The sequence below is a fragment of the Eutrema salsugineum genome, unplaced genomic scaffold (genome assembly GCF_000478725.1).
Source record: "Eutrema salsugineum unplaced genomic scaffold, Eutsalg1_0 scaffold_1, whole genome shotgun sequence".
NCBI classification, from domain to species: domain Eukaryota; kingdom Viridiplantae; phylum Streptophyta; class Magnoliopsida; order Brassicales; family Brassicaceae; genus Eutrema; species Eutrema salsugineum.
Window position 1 is genome coordinate 2,010,681 of NW_006256909.1, and position 22,464 is coordinate 2,033,144.

At 38.9% G+C, this 22,464-nt stretch overlaps 7 protein-coding genes and 1 pseudogene across 9 annotated transcripts; 3 read left to right on the plus strand and 5 right to left on the minus strand.

Moving 5' to 3' along the window:
* The first annotated feature begins 371 nt into the window (after window positions 1–371).
* On the plus strand, window positions 372–3,941 carry LOC18028244 (nitrate regulatory gene2 protein). Its single transcript, XM_006412066.2, has 4 exons — window positions 372–2,000; window positions 2,099–2,289; window positions 2,363–2,586; window positions 2,669–3,941. The coding sequence occupies exons 1-4, from the start codon at window positions 584–586 to the stop codon at window positions 3,414–3,416; spliced, it is 2,580 nt and encodes an 859-aa protein (XP_006412129.1). The 5' UTR covers window positions 372–583; the 3' UTR covers window positions 3,417–3,941.
* Window positions 3,942–6,793: 2,852 nt separating this feature from the next.
* Window positions 6,794–9,897, plus strand: LOC18028245 (probable serine/threonine-protein kinase At4g35230). 2 transcript variants are annotated; one of them, XM_006412067.2, is made up of 9 exons: window positions 6,799–7,346; window positions 7,446–7,581; window positions 7,869–8,002; window positions 8,095–8,200; window positions 8,391–8,476; window positions 8,689–8,877; window positions 8,962–9,126; window positions 9,212–9,325; window positions 9,417–9,897. In XM_006412067.2, the coding sequence occupies exons 1-9, from the start codon at window positions 6,972–6,974 to the stop codon at window positions 9,669–9,671; spliced, it is 1,560 nt and encodes a 519-aa protein (XP_006412130.1). In that variant the 5' UTR covers window positions 6,799–6,971; the 3' UTR covers window positions 9,672–9,897. The 2 variants fall into 2 exon arrangements, with proteins under 2 accessions (XP_024004664.1, XP_006412130.1); XM_024148896.1 differs by having other exon boundaries at window positions 6,794–7,346; window positions 8,689–9,126.
* A 227-nt stretch (window positions 9,898–10,124) lies between these two features.
* LOC18028246 lies at window positions 10,125–11,493 on the minus strand (annotated as a pseudogene).
* A 244-nt stretch (window positions 11,494–11,737) lies between these two features.
* On the minus strand, window positions 11,738–13,480 carry LOC18028914 (kynurenine formamidase). Of its 2 annotated transcripts, none has more exons than XM_006412070.2 (6): window positions 13,050–13,480; window positions 12,917–12,961; window positions 12,713–12,785; window positions 12,456–12,553; window positions 12,183–12,253; window positions 11,738–12,086 (listed from the first exon to the last, which is right to left on the minus strand). In XM_006412070.2, exons 1-6 carry the CDS (start codon window positions 13,456–13,458, stop codon window positions 11,961–11,963), a joined length of 822 nt encoding a protein of 273 aa, XP_006412133.1. In that variant the 5' UTR covers window positions 13,459–13,480; the 3' UTR covers window positions 11,738–11,960. The 2 variants fall into 2 exon arrangements, with proteins under 2 accessions (XP_006412133.1, XP_024005102.1); XM_024149334.1 differs by having other exon boundaries at window positions 12,444–12,553.
* A 1,404-nt stretch (window positions 13,481–14,884) lies between these two features.
* Window positions 14,885–15,655, minus strand: LOC18028915. Its single transcript, XM_006412071.2, has one exon. It carries the CDS (start codon window positions 15,653–15,655, stop codon window positions 14,885–14,887), a length of 771 nt encoding a protein of 256 aa, XP_006412134.1.
* A 1,462-nt stretch (window positions 15,656–17,117) lies between these two features.
* LOC18028916 lies at window positions 17,118–17,891 on the minus strand. Its single transcript, XM_006412072.1, has one exon. It carries the CDS (start codon window positions 17,889–17,891, stop codon window positions 17,118–17,120), a length of 774 nt encoding a protein of 257 aa, XP_006412135.1.
* A 1,183-nt stretch (window positions 17,892–19,074) lies between these two features.
* Window positions 19,075–19,836, plus strand: LOC18028917. Its single transcript, XM_006412073.1, has one exon. The coding sequence runs from the start codon at window positions 19,075–19,077 to the stop codon at window positions 19,834–19,836; it is 762 nt and encodes a 253-aa protein (XP_006412136.1).
* Window positions 19,837–20,555: 719 nt separating this feature from the next.
* LOC18028918 (cytokinin riboside 5'-monophosphate phosphoribohydrolase LOG5) lies at window positions 20,556–22,464 on the minus strand. The gene is made up of 7 exons (XM_006412074.2): window positions 22,220–22,464; window positions 22,029–22,126; window positions 21,886–21,916; window positions 21,704–21,803; window positions 21,382–21,452; window positions 21,113–21,256; window positions 20,556–20,991 (listed from the first exon to the last, which is right to left on the minus strand). The coding sequence occupies exons 1-7, from the start codon at window positions 22,349–22,351 to the stop codon at window positions 20,944–20,946; spliced, it is 624 nt and encodes a 207-aa protein (XP_006412137.1). The 5' UTR covers window positions 22,352–22,464; the 3' UTR covers window positions 20,556–20,943.

Here is a 22,464-nt window from a genome sequence, read left to right on the forward strand (position 1 = left end):
TTCATTTTTCAACTATAACACGGTTTCCCTCCTTGAATCCGAATTTCGGTTTATTAATTTTCTGAAAAAGAGATTAGTAATTTAATTAAAAAAAGAAAATGAAGAATAAAACACCGACTCATCCTATGGGAGAAACGGACGAAAATCTCGGTGCTGGCAAGATTCCTTTACAGTCCTTTGCTGTTTTTTTTTTTCTCACCTTTTTCCCTTTTGTTTTTTCAGTCTTCTTCTTCTTCTTCTTGAGCTAAATGAATCATTCAATATTTATCTCTCTACTTTATCTCTTTTTCTTTGCCCTAAACTGAAATAAATCTTTTTTATTTTCTTCTCGAGAAAACAATCACTTCACACTTTCTTTCTATCACCATCAACCCACACCTTCTTTGCCCCTTATGCGCCTCCATCTCTTATTCCTCTCACCTACCTTTCAACTCTCTCTCTCTCTCTCTTTCTTTTTTCCTTTTAATTTCATTTCTCTTACCTGATTTCAAATCTTCGCTTCCTTTTTTTTTTGTTTCCTTTCTTTTTTTCTTTCTTAATTTAAAAATTGTTTCTTTTTTTGTGTGTGTGTGTGGAATTATTGATGGGTTGTACAAGTTCTAAGCTCGACGATCTCCCGGCGGTTGCTCTTTGCCGTGAACGCTGCGGTTTCCTAGAAGCGGCGATTCGGCAACGTTACCTTTTAGCCGAATCACACGTGGCGTACACTCACTCGCTCAGAGGAATCGGTCACTCTCTCCATCTCTTTATCAACCACCACCACCGCTTCGTCGCTTCCGGCGGCGCTACCGCCGGCGGAGATTCTCCCAGGCTTAATCTTCCTCCTCAGAGAAAAGGCGACCCTCAAGGAGAAGACGTCGACGACGACGACGGCGACGGAGGAAATTCCCCCAAAAAAGCAAAAAAGCTACCTTCTTCACACAAACACGCTCTCTCGGGTTCGGGTTCTGATTCGGGTCATCTCGAATTCGATTCGGATTCCGATGATGATGATGATGACGACGAAGATGGCCATTTGGATTTGGATTCGGATCATTCTCCTCAACACCACCATCTTGGGAATTTCCCGATACACGAGCCCGGCCCATACATGGAACCACCGGGTTATACCCGATACCCGAACCCGGAAATGATGGGTCATTTTCCTCCTCCTCCTTACTCGGGAGGAGGAAGCTATATGCACATGAATTACATGAAGAACAAATCCATGCCTCCTTCAGTTATCTATGAGCAAAGACCAAGTAGCCCTCAAAGAGTCTACATGGGCGAATCATCCTCTTCTTCTTCCTCTAATTATCCTTACAATCCATATCCTCCAAGTTCTTATTTCGGATACTCAAATCCCGGACCCGGACCCGGATTCTACGGTTCTTCAGCTGCTGCTGCTTCCGCCGCGGCTGCCTCGAAACCGCCTCCGCCTCCTCCGTCGCCGCCTAGGTCTAACGGGTGGGATTTTTTGAACCCGTTCGATACTTATTATCCTCCGTACACTCCGAGTCGAGATTCGAGAGAGCTAAGAGAGGAAGAAGGTATCCCGGAGCTGGAGGACGACGATTCACAGTACGAGGTTATTAAGGAAGTTCACGGGAAACCGAAATTCGCCGCCGGTGGTGGTAATAATCATCCCAAACCCGCCGCCGTTTACAGGGAAGATCCTCCGTCTCCGCCACCACCAGCTGATAAATCCGGCGCCAGCACTAGCGGCGGAGATGCAGCAGATGCGTCCATGTATCAGTCTAGACCAAGCGTGTCGGTGGAGAAGAAAGGTGTGGAGTACGAAGTGCACGTTGTTGAGAAGACGGTTGTTGAAGATGCCGGGAACGAGGAAAGACGGAGCAATGCCACGGCCACACGTGGCGGAGGTGGTGGTGGTGGAGGGCCACGTCCGGTGCCTGAGGTTGCGAAAGAGATCGAGGATCAATTCGTGAAAGCTGCAGAGTCGGCAAGTGAGATCGCCAAGTTACTTGAAGTGGGGAAGCATCCTTATGGTCGCAAACATGGTAAATTAATGATCTTTCAATGCTGTTACTTAAAGTTCTCAGCTTTCTGCAACTGATTAAGTAAAGTTTGAAACTTTTTTGTGTGTGAATTGGAGCAGTTACATCCAAGTTGTTGCACGGAGTTACTCCTTCGTTACCTTCTACCTCTGGAGGATCTTCTGCTGCTGCTGCTGCTGCGCCGCCAAGTTATGCAGACATTGAAGAGGAGCTTGCTTCTAGGTCGAGGAATCTTTCTTCAACATTGCACAAGCTCCATCTATGGGAGAAGAAGCTTTACCACGAAGTGAAGGTAATGTTTGATCTTAGAACGTTTGTGATTCTGTTCTGGTTCTTTGTCTTAAGAAGCTTCTTCTCCTGTGTAGGCCGAGGAAAAACTGCGTGTAGCTCACGAGAAAAAGCTAAGGAAGCTAAAGCGTTTGGATCAAAGAGGTGCCGAAGCTAATAAAGTGGATACAACACGGAAACTAGTGAGAGACATGTCCACAAAGATACGGATTGCGATTCAGGTTGTGGATAAAATATCTGTTACAATTAATAAGATAAGAGATGAAGATCTATGGCCGCAATTGAATGCATTGATTCAAGGGTAAAACTTTGCCTCCGAATAGATATATATAGAGAGATATTTGCAATTGGAAATGTTGACTCAAGTTTCTTTTTTTCCTCAGGCTTACAAGAATGTGGAAAGCGATGCTTGAGTGTCATCAAAGTCAGTGTCAGGCTATTAGAGAAGCTCGAGGATTAGGCCCCATAAGAGCGAGCAAGAAACTAGGTGAAGAACATCTAGAGGCAACGAGTTTGCTTGGACATGAGCTTATTAACTGGATATTGGGATTCTCGAGCTGGGTTAGCGCGCAGAAAGGTTATGTAAAAGAGTTGAATAAATGGTTGATGAAGTGTCTTCTCTATGAACCCGAGGAAACACCCGATGGAATCGTTCCTTTTTCACCTGGTCGGATCGGAGCTCCACCAATCTTTGTGATCTGTAACCAATGGTCTCAAGCTCTGGACAGGATATCAGAGAAGGAAGTTATTGAGGCAATGCGCAGTTTCACTACAAGCGTGCTTCAGCTTTGGGAACAAGATCGGTTAGAAACGACGATGATGGGGCAGGGTGATTCAGAGAAGAGAGTTAAGAACATGGACAGGGAAGAGCAGAAGATACACAGAGAGATTCAAGCACTGGAAAAGAAAATGGTTCTCGTGGCACAGAGTGATGGTAATAATAGTCTTTCCATATCCGGTAACGTTGTCTACCAAAGCGACACTAGCAATGATAGTTTACAAGGTAGCTTGCAGCGTATTTTTGAAGCTATGGAGAGATTCACTGCTGAATCTATGAGAGCTTATGATGATCTCTTAATCCGCGCTGAAGAAGAAACTGCTCCACGAGAACTCGAGGAAGAAGAGGAATAATAAGCAAAACAGCAGCGAGATCTTTGCTTTATCAATTCATGAGGTGTTTCAAAGCCGGAATACTCGGTTATTCGGTTTAGTATACCGGAAAATCTTCTGGAATCATCTGTATCTCCTCACTGAGACTCGGGCAAGAAGAGCTTCATCAGGATGATGATCGTAGAGGAGGCAGGAACCGGGGCAAAATGGTGGCCCAGTTGTTCGGTTTACAGATGTGGTTAAGTGAAATTGGGTCTGAACCGGATGGTTTACATGCCATGGTAGAGAAAGGTTTGTTAACTTAATAGTATACCCACATATAACGCAGGTCGCAGATATTAGTTGAGTCTAATAATTTTAAACTTCGGGTAGTGTACATAAGATGCTTAGGACAAAACTTTTGATAATTCTCAACAATTATTTTGTAAAATCTGAAGGTAGCTCAGACATGTCTTTCTTTCTTTTGATCTCGATGAAGGGTCATGTAATATTTCTCTGGACTTAAAATTCTTTTTGTTTCTCATAAAGACTTAAAAAGTTTGTTCATTCTGATAGTATTGATACATTCGGCAAAAAGGGAAAAAAACTATAACATGAACTTGACACAATTCTCTGAAACTATAACAAGAAGCTCACAAATTTCTAGTTTTTTTTTCTCGTAATTCAAAAATTATTAATTGTTACGGTCCAAGGAGTGGCATAGACGAAGTGTGTAATAAAACAATAATGCATTTTTGCACTCTCTTTTTGGTATGTTCTGTTCCCTCAATTCCATTCAACATAAGTTAAGCGCCTTCGTATTCCTCACTCATTAAACATAGTTTGACTTTGATTTAATATAAACTTAATACTCCAAGTGTTACTGACCATGGAAGCTAAATCGAAATTACCGTATAGATAAAATGCATCTTCAGAGTTAAGAAAATAATGTTTGGATTCGAAGTGATCACATCACACGTCTCTTTTTGGCTTTTCCATAAACGATATATTCTGCATCATTGGGCGTTGGCCCAGTAAATAACTCACAATCTCACATCAATGATTTTCAAATCACTATTCACTGACCTGTTGTTTTTACCGAACTATTTGCAGAAACTAGTTTACGTTAAACTACTGACCATTATCCAATACTAATGTTTCAGATGCGAAGTTTTATTCTTTGCCGCATTTTTCTCGTATACGCATTTGCTCATAGGAATTTTTTTTTTTAATAATACACGAGACATCATGTAATGAAAAAAAAATGGTGAATGATTTACGTTTTTCTCGTCGTAAAAAAGTTTTTGTTCAGTGAAATGCAATTATGCATAAGAATAAATGATAGTATATAGAGACAAACCATTCCCAATCATTAACCTGACCAGCTTCAAACATTAATGATTCATGTGAAACTAAAATATTAATTACCAATGGTCCATTCTTTTTCAACTAGTGTCTGCGCCAATAGTTCACGTCTTCGAGTTGCCGTGACAAACATGATTAGCGTGAACTTGACGTCTCATGTGCCAATCTTTTTTTTTTTTTTTGCAAAATAATAAATTGAGATAAAGTTATAACATGCAGAGAATAAGTGCCAGAAGTTATTGTTGTGATGCAACTATAGGTTAATGATGTGTATTTATTATATATTAGAGGTTGTGCTTGAGCATCTAATCATATAAGAAAGAAGCCAATTACATTGGAGAATCTTTGGATCACTTCACTCTTTGCCTTTTCAGCACAAAGAGACAGCTCTTGTGTTCTTGAAAGCTGAAGCTCTGTTTTCTCCAAAGCTAATAATAGGTACCCAAACATTGCAAGCATACTTTTCATTTGCATACATCCAAACTGAGAATATACAAATTATTGTTTTTGCCGGTGATCATTGGAGTTTATTCGTTATGATTTGCAGTTTTTAATTTTTATTATTCAGACTGTTGTTCAATTTTGAAACTAAACCCGTAGAAAACGAATTTATCCTTTCAAAATTAGTAAAGTGATATGACATTTTATATTTCTTTCAGGAAAATTATTTTATAGAATTATCAATTCTCTTATTTTATAAAGGAAGAAATTCGAAAAATTTATTTCAAAAATAGTAATGTATCATTTGTATATATAATATTATTATAAATTGAAAAAAATATAGTATTTGTATGTGTGTTCAAACTTCAAACTAAAATCAAATGAAAGTAGTAAATATGGTGGATATATAATTGTACGATGTAGTTTTAGAAATTTAAAAATCGTTAAAATAATATAATATTTTTGTATAATTAGGAGTAGAATTGAAAGGTAATCCCATATTTGACCAGAATTTTAGGCTAGCTGTCTTTATTACAACGCACCGTGTAACCATATCCAATTCAAATTTGGTGATACGTAATATGCTGTTTGAATGTTACCAAATCATGTTTTAAACAATTTTGAACATTTAGCCATATTAGTATATAGTATATATATGTTTATGTGGTTTCCAAAATAAATGGTTACACATTCAGAGTTTCGTTTTTTTCTGTTGGTTTTGAAAGATTTCTGTTTCAAAAGTAAGCTTCTTAAAATGCAAAGACTCTTTCCAAAAGATTTATTCAAGTTTATTCTAGGACTTGCACCTAAAAATAGTAACTTATTATGGTGACGAAGTAATTAATTAGAACTCAAATGGAAAGAAAATATGTCAGCCTGTCAAAGACTCAAATCAAATAAGAAAGTCGATATACACTTTAATCTAATTAGAAGTAACGACAATAATCCAGAAATATAAATTCGAGCGGAAATGAAAAACCATATAAATCCAAATATCACACGGTTTTTCATTGGTCAACTTTCTAAACACTTCAGATTTTCTTCACACGCTTCTATCTTTACACTGTACAAGTACGAACCTTTTGAAAAAAAAAACTAGCTACAACTTAATATTGTGGTAAAAATATATAGCTACAGAGAACGAAGAAAAACAACTTGGTTGTGTTGAAATAAATAAGAAAAATCGAGAAAGCAAAAGTAGAAATGGTTGATGATAAGTCACTCCAATCACAAACACTTTGAGCTGGCAATAATGTGATTTTCCAAAATCTCTTTTGGTACCACAAAGTGTAAATCATTGAACATCGGAATCAATTTATTGTATTATAGTATAGTGTATATACAAAAGAAGTTGGCTTCTTCTGATTTTTTGGTTTTTCAGTTTGCAAATCCACTGATTAAAGATTAGAGAATTTATCGACCCAAAAAAAACAGTGCCAGACTTCAGAGTTGACCTTCTTAAGACAATGGAAAAAGAAAAGACATGAACTGAATTATCTTTTAATACTAATAAACTCTATAATTTTACTAGAAGGATGATCAAAATTATAAAATCAATTGCTTAATTCGTTGATTTAATTTGTTTAAGTGGTACCATATAGACAAGTAGGAGACAATCTCTCAGAAACTTACCTCAGGAGTCAAAAAAGACAGAAGAAAAAAATAAAAATCCAGTTTTGTAATTCCACCACTATCTTCTCTGTCTCTCTCTCTCTCTCTCTCTCTCTCTCTGACAAGGAGCAAAAGAGAAACACTTTCCGACTCGCTTTGTTTCGTGAGAAAGAATTGTTCATGGGTTGTTGTCAATCCTTGTGTCGGGGTGAGAACCCGCTTAGTAAAGATGGAGCTCAGCCGCTACAACTGTCTCAAAACCACCACGGCGGTGCCACGGCGGCTTCTGGACTCGATAACGGCGGAATCGGAGGCGTCGGAGCTGGTGGTGTAGTTGGAGGAGGAGGAGGAGGAGGAGGAGGCATCCCTTCTTTCTCTGAGTTCTCTTTCGCTGACCTCAAAGCAGCCACCAACAACTTCAGCTCCGACAACATCGTATCAGAAAGCGGCGAGAAAGCCCCAAATCTTGTCTATAAAGGCCGACTTCAGAACCGTCGCTGGATCGCCGTCAAGAAGTTCACGAAGATGGCTTGGCCTGATCCTAAACAATTCGCGGTAGCAAAAAATAAAAAAGAAACCTTTCAATTGTTCAATTGATTAATCGTTAATTGATTTTTTTTCATGAAAACTGTGTTCCTTCAATTTTGGTTGCAGGAAGAGGCATGGGGTGTGGGGAAATTGAGGCATAATCGGTTGGCGAATTTGATTGGATATTGTTGTGACGGAGATGAAAGGCTTCTTGTTGCTGAGTTCATGCCTAATGATACTCTTGCTAAGCATTTGTTCCATTGTATGCTTAATGATTCTCTCTATCTGTTTCCCATTAGAATGATGCATCTCTTAGTGTATTTTTTAGGCTGTATAAGTTGAAATGTGCCTCTAAAGCTTTTAAATTTAGTCTCTTTTTCAGTATCCAATGTTTAGCGAATTTCAGGGCCTTACAGCTGAATATGGTTTATGATGTGTTATAGGGTTCTGCTTGTTAGATGGATTAAAGAGAGTTCCTTTATGTGATTAGAATGTCGTAAAGGTTGATTTTTTTTTTCTGATTCTGTTGTGTCTTTTGGACATTCACAGGGGAAAATCAGACCATTGAATGGGCCATGAGGTTACGAGTAGGATATTACATAGCTGAAGCTTTGGATTATTGTAGTACCGAGGGTCGTCCATTGTACCATGATTTAAATGCTTACAGGGTTCTCTTTGATGAGGTATTATAGATTTATTCCATGCTTACAAGATTTACTGCATGGTCTTTATCTAAGGCGGCACTTTAACAAGTTTGTTTGAGTGAATATTGTAGGATGGTGATCCTCGCCTATCATGTTTCGGCTTGATGAAGAACAGTCGGGATGGTAAAAGTTATAGCACAAATCTAGCGTATACACCACCTGAATATCTAAGAAATGGTAAATCAATTCTGCATCTCTCTTAAGATTATTACAATCAGCATAAGATTCAAATGTATAGTTTTATTCTTTTGCCTTTTACTATTGAGTTTGTTCGCAGCACTCATTAATGGTTTTGCTCTATTCCTTTTGTCCTTGAATATACATATTGCCATCTCAATGTTGTCAATTTTTCTTGTGTATGTTGTAGGAAGAGTGACACCTGAAAGTGTTACTTACAGCTTTGGAACTGTGCTTCTGGATTTGCTTAGCGGCAAGCACATCCCTCCAAGCCATGTAAGTTCCTTATCTATCTGTTTGAGTTAAAAGAAGTGTACTACTAAAAAGTGTTTTCTTTTGGGTGGGATTATGTGCTCATTGGTCATGATTTTCCTTTTAAGTGGTTGTGGTTTCTGAGAACTCTATAATGCTGCTCCTTCACCGTTTCTCTTAAAATTAGCTATAGATATGTGCTGTGGTATTAGTTTAGTGATAACTCCTTCTTGTAGGCACTGGATATGATACGTGGCAAGAATATTAATATGTTGATGGATTCACACCTTGAGGGAAAATTCTCAACAGAAGAAGCTACCGTAGTTGTCGAGCTCGCCTCTCAATGTTTGCAATATGAGCCTCGAGAGAGACCCAATACAAAAGATCTCGTTGCAACACTTGCACCGTTGCAAACTAAAGCAGACGTAAGCGTGACTGAGTTCTTGAATTTTGTTGAGTTTATTTTTCTTCTTCTTGTTCTTGAAGTGTTAAAAAAATTTCGGTTACAGGTTCCTTCTTATGTAATGCTTGGAATAAAGAAGCACGAGGAGGCGCCTTCAACGCCACAGAGGCCACTTTCACCATTAGGTGAGGCTTGCTCGAGAATGGATCTCACAGCTATTCATCAGATTTTGGTCATGACACATTACAGAGACGACGAAGGGACAAACGAGGTAATTAGATAATAGTTTTGGTTTCAGATATTAAACAAGGGGCTTATGTCTTTTATTTTAACTAACTCTTGGGATGGATTTTCAGTTATCTTTCCAAGAATGGACGCAACAGATGAAAGATATGCTTGACGCACGAAAACGCGGTGATCAATCTTTCCGCGAGAAAGACTTCAAAACTGCCATCGACTGTTACTCACAGGTATTGATTCTAACTGAATAGATCCGAATAAGAATTCTTTTGACACCTTTCTATTAGAGCTCATACGGTTACATACGATGTTTTTGGGCAGTTCATCGACGTTGGAACAATGGTTTCACCAACTGTATTTGGTCGGCGAAGTCTATGCTATTTACTATGCGATCAACCAGACGCAGCACTACGCGACGCGATGCAAGCGCAATGCGTGTATCCTGACTGGCCAACGGCTTTCTACATGCAGTCAGTGGCATTAGCGAAGCTGAACATGAACACAGACGCAGCCGATATGTTGAACGAAGCAGCTCAGCTCGAAGAGAAGAGACAACGAGGGGGCAAAGGATCTTGATTCTTGAGACACAACCTGTTACATCTCTGTTGTAAAATTTGATGAGGTTCAAGAAATTCTTGTCAAGAAGAGCCAAAAAAAAAAAAAACGGTAAAAACTAGTCGCTGTGATTGTTGATTGGGGTTGTAATGTAACCATAGGGAGAGAGAAAAAAAAAATTGATGTTTGGTTGTAATGCAATACATGTTGTAAGTTTTTTAATGGACAAAGTTTCGAAAAATACAAATTGTTGTCCTTTACATTTAAGATGGATTCTGATTAAACATATGATGAATTAACATTATATTTAAATAGAAAGGAAGAAAAATACTACTCTATCGTCCTTCCCATTGGACCTAAAAAAACAAATCTTAGGAATGTCGTGACAGAGAAAGCTACATCTTAGGAATGTATTGGCAGAAAATAAGAGGGTTTACATCTTCTTAGGAATGTGTTATATACTACGATCTACGATCAGAACCCAAAGTAACCGAGCTCGCTGGATTTTTCCTTGTCGAAAGTCTCGAAACACTGATATATGGTTGAGACGGCAAGCAAGATTCCGGTGCCTGAGCCAATAGCACCCATGAGGTCAGCAAGAACAGTGAGTGCACCAATGCACATTCCTCCAAAAGCAGCTGATGTTGTGATATAGCGGTGTAGCTCCTTATGCAAGTTAGACTCTCTGTGTCCCGGAATCACCAACTGCTGTTCCTTGAGCTGCTTTGCTACGTCTCTAGCAGAAGACCCCGAGATCTGAATCCACGTCTTTGAGAAAAACGCACAAGCAGAGAGCATGAAGACTATGTAGAAGAGTGCGTGGCAAGGATGAGCTGCCATATCCGCCAAACTTGATGGAGGTGTAATTAAGTAAGCTAGACCACCGACTGGTACAGATTCTCTCCACTGTCCCAACATCTTAACCAAGAAGTTGCCACTGAAGTTGTTGTAGAGAAGCTGAGAGATGAAGTAGAGATTCGAGACGAGAGCTGATTGGAGAATGATCGGCATGTTGGAGGTGTAGAAGAGCTTGATCGGGTAGTTAAAGCCACCACCACGGGAATTCTTTGACTTGACGGGCAAGACAACGCGGAAGCCTTGCAAGTAGAGGACGACGAGGAAGATCAAGACCGTTGCGAGCAAGCTTGTAACGTTTGGAAGATTTTGTCTGAAGAAAGCTTGTCTGATGCTAGACTTTGTTATCAGTTTATGGAAGAGCGAGATCAGGGCGCCTTCGAACTCGGTTCCAAAACGTCCATGGATTGTCACGGGGCTAAACGCTTTCCAGATAACGTTTTCGCAGAGATTGGTCGCTATGAAAAGAGAGATTCCTGAGCCAAGACCGTATCCTTTTTGGAGAAGCTCGTCAAGACAAAGAACGATGATTCCACCAAAGACAAGCTGGAGGACGATGAGAACTGCGTTTCCGGCACCGAGCTGCGCAACAGGACCGTACATCCCGGAGTGAACGTATATCACGGCTTGACCTATGGCGATCAGAATCCCGAGAAGCTTTTGAGCACCGTTCAAGAGAGCACGATCCTCCTTGTCGGCCTGAATAATCTTTGAGCCTGTCAAGAGCTGTATCACGAGTCCTGATGTGACGATCGGACTGATGCCGAGCTCCATGACTGTGTGCGAGAATGGCACGCATCCAGTAGAACGGATCGGCAACGGTCGTGGAGTGGATACCGTAGAGAGGAAGTTGACTACAAACGAGGAAAACGAAGAGAGTGATGACAGTGTAGATAACTTTTTCCCTCAATGGAACCTTCTTCGAGCAAGGCTGCACCTCGGGCACAAAAGCCAATAAGGGCTTCACAACATGCAATACTCCTTCCATCGTCGTTGATATCTAGGGTTTTGATTTGGTTATAGCTTGAGTAAAAAGGTATTTCTTGAACTCCTTGTTCTCTCGGGGTGTGTTTAAGATGGCTTATTAGAGATTATGATGCTGCGGTATTTATAGAGATCACTGACTAGAGAAACCTATCTAAAATATGAATAGGAAAATATTTTATCAAGTTTCCTTTTTTTCCTCTTTTCTTCCATTTTTTGTTGTTGTAATATCTCGCAGTCTGATAATAAGAAGGGAAATTTTATCTTTAAGTAAATAAATTGGAACATCGTCAGATTAAGATTTTTTTATTTATTTATCTAGTCAAGGTTCAGATCTTATCTTAAGTACATACATTAAAATCTTCTTGTTGACTTTTTCTCAAGTGCTTAATTCTCCTCAACTTAGTCTTCTCTGCACCTCTCTTATTGCTACCTACTGCAATCTCCACATTTGGTCGCATAGTCAGAAACTCAAGTCATGAGGATGCAACGGATTGGAGATCCTTCTGCTCCAACAAGTCTTAGAGGTAAACAATGGACATAGTAGAGTCCTGCCTTCACATCATCCAGCTTCAATCCCTCCACAAGTATCGTCTCCTGTCAAGGTTTTATAATTTTCACAACCATCATTATCAAATCTTCACTGTTCTGGATTCATCTGCTTAAACAAAACTTAGGATGATGCTAGCTTACCCGGCCTTTTAGGAATACTAGGTGGGATGGAATCAGATCATCATATGCAGCTACTGATAGATAATCAATCCCTGGATTTTGACATGAATACCACAAAACTCAGCTTAGACACCACTTCACCAAAAAACACAACCAACCAGCTTACATGTCAAAAAAAAAAAACAATCTTAGAGATTTCACAGCATCCTGATGAATCTACCTTTTGCCACCATTCATATCATATGGAGATTTATGTAATGAATGGTGGCAAAAGGTGGATACTTGATAAATTACCGACAAGTTTGATGTCTGTGTTGTCTACCAACCATTGCGCACCATCCTTCATGAATCCGACATAGCTTGTATCAAACTCTTTCTTGAACATAAGACGCCTGATTTTTTTAAAATGCATCGTTAAACAAATCCAACACACATTTCAGAAACCCGAAGTTCAACCAATGACAAAAAGCTTATTACTGAAATCACTTTGAAACAGGTTTCAAATTCCATAACAAGAAGAAGAAGAAGAAAAGAATTGATGTCAGAATTACCTGTCAGTGTTCAACGTTCTGAAAAGCACACGACGAACTCCTTTTGGAATGTGAAGAGATTTCATGACATCGGCTACAAAATCACAAGGAATCAAACTATCATAGCCGAAACATAGACTTTTTAATCCCTGAATCTGAAGATTTTGCACAAAATTCATAGCACAAGCAGCTCAAGTTTCTAGTAGCAAGCAGAAACTCACTTACCAGTTATGTTCTTATTCCTGGGAACATCAACCAACAACGCAGGACCTACAAAACGAAAACCCAAATCTTCACAAATTCGAAAGAGAGAAAATACAAAGGCGAAGAAGGCCTTCGCATGACACAGAGGTTATACCATTTAAGACTTGGAGATCAAGCGAGTCTACATCGAAACCAGCGTCGTAGTAGCTATCGTAGACGTGGCCAGGAGAATCAACGTGAGTACCAGTGTGCGTCGGGATCTTCATCTCCGAGTTGTTAGCGAGAGATCCGTTCTTCATACTCGCAGCTAACCAGAGAAACCGTCCGAGTCCTTCCGATGAGTCCCACGACGGCATATCCGACGTGTAACGGTGACTGATGTCGAAGATTTTACCTTCGCCGTATACCTCACGGCGGATGGGCTTGAGTTCATCGGCGAAACCTCCGTCGACAGGAGCTGTTCCGGGAATGGAAGGGTAGGCATCGGAGGCGGCGGCGGAAACGGGAAGAGAAAGGAGGGAGAAGAGTGAGAGAAATGAGAGGAAAAATGGAGAAACGGCCATTGTTGGTCACTTCGCCGATTTCGATCATCCTGAAGAAGATGATCGATTTTGACTACGTTGGGCTTTTCCTTATCTAATTTCTGGGCCTGAATAAAACATAGGCCCAAACCATCAAGATATTGTACAGTGTACACAAGTCTTTTGTACACAAGATATGATTCAGATTTAATCAGATGGATTATCTTTTATAAACTAATGTTAAATGCGCGAACGACTCAACATCTTATTGGTTTAGGTAAATGCAAAACCAGTAAGGCTTGTCTCATTGAAGCATATGATATTGATATCAGCGCAACTCGTGGATGCATTCATGTGCACCATCTCAATTATCATAAATCTTCGTTGGTAAATTCAGATCTTGTCTGCCTCCAACATTGCAAATTTTGATTTCTCCAAATTTTTTAACGTTCATTATGGTAATGACATGAAGTGGAATATCTATATGGTATATTGAGAGCGCATAAGATGCGGGTTTTTCCTTTAAACAAGGCCTATAAGATGCAGAGTCCCTCGTGCACATTCAATAATTGTTTATATATAATATGGTGATATAATGTGAATCTTATCACAATGATGTCATTTACAGAAACATAACTTGTCACAAGACATCTAGTGACGATAAAAATCAACAACAAAGAAAATGAAAGTTTGGCAAGCTATAAGGAGGCTTAAAGCCTTTACAACTTTAGTAATTGATTTAGACTTTGATTTTATTTCCAGCTCTAATTCACAATTAAAGACCATCAGAAAATGTTTACTCTGTGTGTAAAACTAACGAACCAGAAATTTGACATGCTAATAAAACAGAGTAAGATTACTAAACCGAGCAAAACAGAGTAACAATACAAAACAGAGCATTACAGAGTAAAGATAATATCAAACACTTATAGTGTGTAGAGATATTTTTTGTTACCGTTTTACTAACTAATTTTTTTTGTATTGACATACGTATTAAAAAATCAGGTTAAGAGATATAAACCAAGAGCTCCAGACCAATAAATCAAGATATATTTTAAAGTTTAGATGCATGATGAAATATGGGTAAGATCCGCATTCGTCGATTAAAGGCATGTGAAGAAGCAAAAGAAACGAGATTAGAATAAGATTTAATCCGTGATTAACATGGTTGCAAAATGTTAAGGTATTGAAAATCATGTGGAAGAACAGAGATGGCACATGATATGTCGGGATGAAATTTCCTCACTGGAAAATATAGGATGATGAAATTTGATGATCTAAAGATTATCAAGTTCAGCTGTAAATGTTGAAGTTTCTTGTTTCTTGGAAAAAAAAGAATGTGTTCTTATGTGGAGAAAGAAGGAAGAAACGATTGAGTCAATCATATGAAAGAATCTTGTATTAGTTTATGAGTTAGGTAACATATACATCTCCTATTTGTACAAAAATTTTTGGGCACAGTGACCTATTACATGTTAAGAATCGAGACTCTGTATTTGATCAATGATTTAGAGAGTGACTCAATTCCATCTTCAAGATCTTGAATGCATGACTCTAGGATCTGCACATCTTCCACCTTCAAAGACTTCTCGGATTGGAACTCCAAGTCCACTCTTGTGAATTCATTGGCTTCATCTTCACATGTAACTTTGTTCTGGCTCATCATCATTGAGACGAGTGACCATTTGCCACAAGCCTTTGATCCAGACATGAAGCTAAATAGAGATTCAAACAGAGCAACTGTTACAGTTTCTGCTTCTCCAAACACAGCCAAAGACTCGGCGTTGTTGTTTTTGTTTTGGCAGGCTTTGAAATTCTTGAGTACAATTTGGAATGATTTCTTGAGCAACTTCCTTGAGGCTAAGTATTTCTTGACCTCAGCCGATAGATCTCCACGCTTTCTTCTTACAATCGATTGGATCTCCTTGAGACTCTCTTTCATTTGTGACAAACCATTCTTTGCAATGTTGCATAAATCCAAGATCTTGATAGATCCATCAAGAAGCTTCTCAATCTGTTGTTGAGATAAAGTTGTGTGGGTGATGGGCAAGCGAAGCATCTTGTCAAGAGAATCATGTAAATCTTGAAGGCTGCTAAGTCTTTGGCAGATGGAAGAGCTTGAAGATGAAGAAGCTGCCTCAGAAGATCTCAATCGGTTCAATTGCTCATCGACATGAGCGGCTTGAGGGTGTTGTCTTGAGGGGAAGCTGTTAGAGCGAACATGGTAAGAAACTGCCATTTTTTTTTGTCTGGTTTAGCTTTCTTATTTTGAGATTCAGAGAAGGTTTAGAGAGCTAAAAGATGTTTGTTATGTCTTCATTGGCTCTCTGGTGATCACATATATACACCTCTAAAGAAAGGAAACATCTGGAATCTTAATTAAAGTTGCTTCAACGATGTTTCTGCAATGTCTCCCTCCCTCCAGCCACAGCTTCATAAATAAGGAAAAATATATTATTCAGATTTAGTCCCATTTATTATCTTACAAGAGTTTTTTTTAATACAGCAAAAGACTCTGCACCTTATTGGTGTAGGTTAAGGCAAAAAAACAGCAGGGCTTGTCTCCTTGAAGCATATGATATTAACGCGCCACTCGTGGATACATTCATGTGCACCATTTAAACTTAATATTTTGGAGGTTGTTTCAGATATTGTCTCCCTCCTACACTGCAAATTTTGATCTCTTTAGATTGATATGAAGCTCTAGTGGTATTGACATGAGCTGGAGTACAGAGTGGTTTTTGAGAGCGAATATATGCACGAAAGGTGCTGTTACCATCACCTCCTGCACATTCGTTTATTCTTTTCAATTGATATATGTATGTATATATAATTATGGCATCTAGATATTCTGTACTATTTCCAAAGACAAAGAGAGATTGAAGAACAGTAAGAAAAAAGATCGCAGAGTTCTATTGGGATATGAGAAGAGTCTCTTAAGAAATCATTCGAAACCGTAATCAAGAATATGAAGGTTGTACAACATCAAGGACAAATCTTTGGCCGTGTTTGGCCTTTTTTACTAATGCTCTGTTTTGCGTCTCTGTTCTGAACCAATAGTTTAACATCCTTTGAACACTGGAAACTTTATTCAAACTTCAACAAACAACCAAAGTAAAAATGAAGCGAAACAAAGGAGGAAATAGAAGAAGAAGAATCATCACACCTCGGCGCAGATAAATCTTTTTAAGGGAAATAGAGTCTCATGTCACTTAGGGCTTCTCGAAAACTAGGTTAAGCCTTCCTCAAGGTATGTACGAGTGGCAGATTATAATATATGAGTTTTTGTGAGTTTTACCAATAGAACAAGGATTGCATAATATCATAATACTCTTTTGAGTCTTAACACATTTGAACAAGAGGATACAACCAGAAGGATATTCTGGTCTGTCCAGTTTCTTGGGTTAAAAGTAACAACTAAGAAGGCCTATGGTCTGATCACGCCAGTTGACCAGTGGGTTTTACTCATCGGATGACATCCATTTCGAAGATATTTGTACATACTCGTCGATTTTATGAAGTAACACTCAAACTTGATGATTATTTGATGAGTTAAGATTTGGGCATAATGATATGAATAAATAGATTTAGAGAAGACGAGCAAAGGCTATATGGCAAAAAAAAAAATTGTTTGTCTCTGTTCTCATTTGAAGGTATATCTACATTTCTATTTCTGTACAAGAACTTATAGGCACAATGACTTATAAGATGTTAAGAAGTGAGACTCTGTATTTGATCAATGACTTTGATAGTGATTCAATTCCATCTTCAAGATCTTGAATGCACGACTCTAGGATCTGCACATCTTCCATCTTCAGTGACTTCTCGGATTGGAACTCAAAATCCACTCTTGTGAATTCGTTTGCTTCTGCTTCACACGTAGATTTGTTCTGGCTCATCAGCTTTGAGACCAATGGCCATTTTACACAAGCCTTTGATCCGGACATGAAGCTAAATAGAGATTCAAACAGAGCAATTGTTACGGCTTCTGCTTCTCTAAACACAACCAAAGATTCATCGGTATTATCTTTGTTTTGGAACACTTTCAAATTCTTGAGTACTTTTTGGAATGACTTCTTCATGAACTTTCTTATGGCTAAGTATTTCTTGACCTCTGCGGATAAATCTCCACGCTTTCTACGTAGAATAGATTGGATCTCCTTGAGACCTTCCTTCATCTGTGAAAAAGCGTCCTTGGCGACGTTGCACAAATCCAAGATCCTGAGGGATCCATCAAGAAGCTTCTCTATCTGATCTTGAGATAAAGCCTGGTTGCTGATGGATAGGCGAAGCAGCTTGACAAGGGAATCATGTAAATCTTGAAGGTTGCTTAGTCTTTGGTAAATAAAAGAGCTGGAAGACGAAGAGGCTGCCTCAGAAGATCTCAATCGGGTCAATTGCTCATCGATATGAGCAGCTTGTGGGTGTTGTATAGAGGGGACGCTGTTAGAACGACCATGGAAAGAAACAGCCATTTTTGTTGGAGTTTTCTTTCTCTGTTTTGAGATGAAGAAAATGCTTTGATGTTTGTTCTGTCTTCATTGGGCTCGCTGGTCAATACATATATACAAAAGTAAGGAAGAGAGGCAAGAGGAATCTTTAGGTATATCAAATTTTGAATCAAAGAAAACGATGTTTGTGAAATGTCCCCCTCCAACCATCCACCCTAATGCATCATCCAATGTGCATAAGAGAAATATATGATTCAGATTTGATCACATGAAAATATTTTTTCAAGCGATTGTAATGTATAGCATATGATATCAGAACCACTCGCGGATACATGCATGTGTACCAGCCTTTCATAATCTTTTGGAGGTCGCTGCAAATCTTGTCTGCCTCCTACACTACAGTATTTGATTTCTTTCGAGTATTTTTAAGGCTCTTGTAGGTGTGTCATGAACTGTAATTTACTAATATCTATTGGTTGCACATGAGGTTTTAAGAGAGAATACATGCATGAATGGTGCTGTTGCCATCAACTCCAAGGAGACAAGCCTTACTGGATTTGCCTTAAACTAAGCCAATAAGGTGCAGAACAGCAGAATCCCTCGTGCACATTCATCTTCTGTTTTTGATTTTTTTTTTCAGTTTCCTTGAGTTTGAATAATATATTTTGGGAGCAAGACAATGCATAAACATTGCTAATAATCTTTATTATTATAGGCCTCTCTGAAATTCACACGTTGTTGCAATAATAACTCTGAACAGTGTTTATGTGATGGGAAACAACATATATGATTTAATAAAGTTAAAATCACAAGTTGTAGTGGGTGTTATCGTTCACATGTCAAAATCGATGAATAAGGATCTTGCCTTCAAGGAGAGAGAAGCCAAGCTGGTTTTGCATTTGTTTAATGAAAGCTAGACCTCTAAGTGCAGAGTCGCTCGTGCGGTTGCATTTTTCTATAAGATATGAGAATCCATATCTCTTTTTTCCTTATTGTTTATGCGTTAAGATAGGTGGTTGGAGGGAGACATTGCACAAACATAGGCTAATATGATTTAAATTTGAGCCAGCCTTGAGATTCCTCTTGCCTCTCTCTCCTCTCAAAGGTGTTAATATAAATGTGATGACCTGAGAGATGATGAAGGCAGAACAAACATCTTTAAGCTTTGTTAAGCCTCCTCAAAACAACGAAGCAAAACTTAACAAAAATGGCTGTCTCCTTCCACGTTCGATCTAACAGCTTCCCTTCAAGGCAACACCCTCAAGCTGCTCATGTTGATGACCAATTGATCCGACTGAGATCTTCTGAAACAGCCTCAAGCTCTTCCATCTGCCAAAGGCTTAGCAACCTTCAAGATTTACATGATTCTCTTGAGAAACTTCTTCGTTTACCTATCACCCACCAGGCTTTATCTCAAGATCAGATTGAGAAGCTTCTTGATGGATCCCTCAGGATCTTGGATTTGTGTAATGTCGCCAAGGATTCTTTGTCACAGATGAACGAAGGTCTCAAGGAGATCCAATCCATTCTACGAACGAAGCGTGGAGATCTATCTGCAGAGGTCAAGAAATACTTAGCCTCAAGAAAGTTCTTGAAGAAGTCATTCCAAAAAGAACTCAAGAGTTTGAAAACCTGCCAAAACAAAGACAACACCGATGAATCTTTGGTTGTGTTTGGAGAGGCAGAAGCCATAACAGTTGCTCTGTTTGAATCTCTGTTTAGCTTCATGTCCGGATCAAAGGCTTGTGGAAAATGGTCATTGGTCTCAAAGCTGATGAGCCAGAGCAAAGCTACATGTGAAGCAGAAGCAAACGAATTCACAAGAGTGGATTTTGAATTCCAATCCGAGAAGTCCTTGAAGATGGAAGATGTGCAGATCCTAGAGTCGTGCATTCAAGATCTTGAAGATGGCATTGAGTCACTATCAAAGTCATTGATCAAATACAGAGTCTCACTTCTTAACATCTAATTAGGTCATTGTGCGCACAAAGTTTTGTACAAATAGGAGATGTAAATGTTACTAACACAGATACTAATATAAGATTCTTTCATTTCTTCGTTCTTTCTAACCATACGAACAAAAGGGAATTAAGAAACATTAAATTTGAACTCCATACATCTTTCAATCCCTCAAATTTCACCGTAGTATAATGTCTTACCTCCACATAGCACGTTGCAACCCTGCATGCGCTTCCACAAGTTCCTTAAAATTTACAAAATTTGGAACCGTGTTATTCTAATCTCTTTTTCTTTTTAGCCTAATCAGACGTCTTCTATCGACGAATTTGGATCTTCCCGATACTTCTTCAAACATCCGGAATTTAAATCATTTATATAATCACTTTCAATAACACTGATATTTTCTACGTCTACGTCTAATAAGAAACTGGGCCAAATTTGGGCTTTGTAAGTACAGCAGTAGCTCAATTGAGGAATATAAATTTTTAGGTGGACAAATCATACAGAGAGGGTCACGCATGACGGCATGAGGATGGCATAAGGCCACGTGGCTGCTTCTCATTCGTTGGAAAAGAAGGTCGGCAGATAGTTCAGATTTGCGTATCCGGGGAATATTCCGATCACCGGCGTCGGTGTTGTTTCATTGTGGCATGTCTTTATAGGTGGTAGTGATGAAAACTCGGAAACCAAAGCAGAATGTCTCAATAAACACACAAACTCTCGAGGAGAAGAAAGAAATAGCATTGCCATTCAACACGAGACCAGATCCCATATTAAACAATACTAAGTGTTGTCTCTGTTGATATATTCAGCATTGTCATAAATCTTTGGAAGAAGAGAAATGCTGCTGGTTTTGGAGTGCAAAGATGATTAAGAAGGAAACGGCCGGATCGATGAGAAAGAGTTCACTTGTTCTACTCGAGAAACTACGGGAAGACAGGAATAACCAACTTACTATTTACGTTTCTCATAATTTAAGCCCTAGATTTTAAATTCTTAGACGACAAGAGTCCTAGTAAAAGTCTAAAGAGCAATCTCTGTCTGCATGCTTGTGTTAGAACAGAACACTACTTGTTGTTGTTGTTGAGGCTGGTGCACTTTCTTCTCAGCCTCCCACTTAGATTTTAGATTTTGCTATGACTCCATCACTCACAGGCTCATATGCCTGAGGAAGATCAAGAACAGAAGATAGGTTTCGAATCAATGTTATTGTCATCTTTACAAGATTATGAGAGAATTTCATGAGAAAAAAGCAAAAAGGAAAACAATTTGGGGTGGGTACCCACCTCAAGTTTTTGGACAAGCTCTTTGGCATTAGGAGCAGAGACAAAGATGTGACGCTGAGATGGCTTTATAAAGCCGTCATCAACGGCTTTATCTATGAAAGTGAGGAGGTAATTGTAATAACCATCCACATTTAACAAACCCACCTGCAGTTTTATTTTCCCCCCAAAGTGGAAACACAAAAGATCAAGACTTTATTATATTTTGATTTTTGGTTAGTGATTCAGAGAGCAACAAACAGTAGAAAGCGAAGTGTCTTCTTTTTACTTACAGGCTTGTCGTGGATTCCAAGTTGTGCCCATGCTATTACTTCCAATAACTCCTCCAATGTTCCATACCCACCTAATATCAAGAACAGAGCAATCAAAATTCAATTGCCTGTACTTTAAAATCCATTATTTTGCATTTAATCGTAGTTGTTATGGAAACGGTGTCATGTTTCAATCTAACATATAGATTATGTAACAAACCATAAACAATTGATCTCTTATATATAGACATGGTATGTGCTAAGAGTCTTTAGAACAGAGCCTAACGAGTAACAAACACTTTCAGGTTCTACAAATTTTCTAAGCTAGTTAGTTATTCTGTACCTGGTAATGCAATGAAACAATCGGAGTGGCTTGCCATTTCTGCTTTTCTTTCATGCATATCAGCCACTGGTCTTACCTCACCAAATGTTTCTCCGGTTATCTGTTATACTTTCCCATTTCAGAGACATTCCTTGACCACTAAGTATTCATTCAAGCCAAAAAAAAAAGTAGTTTAGGCCTACCTCTTTATCCATAAGAGTCCTTGGTATGACCCTAACCCATAAGAGCAAAGCAAGATGGAAGCAAATCACACAAAAGTTTCAGATCATTAAGTGGTGAGGGGCACACAGCTAAAGTGAAGAAATCATTGATTTAAGGAGCATACCCTAGTACATGTCCTCCAGCTTCATGAACAGCTTGTGAGACCAAACCCATAAGACCAATGCTTCCTCCTCCGTACACAAGATTCAATCTCCTGGCAACCTGTTTCATAAAACAGAGAAAGAAAGAAATGATCAAGACCGATCGAGATTTCAAGGTTTCAAGAAACTCATTTAAGCATAAACAAAACCGAACCAGCTCTTGAGCTAGATCAATAGCGGCATCTCTGTAACAGTCTCTGTTTCCGCTGCTGCTTCCGCAGAAGACACAAACCCTCTTGAACCTCGACTTCACAATTTCCATTCTCTTAGCCAAATCAGTTTGCATTATTTTCTGTTTTTTCTTTCTCTTGTGGATTTGTAAAAAAAAAAAGTTTCTTTCTTTCTCAGAAGAAGAACGTGTGGTTCAAGCTAACTCATTCTTGTTTCACTTTGTGATGC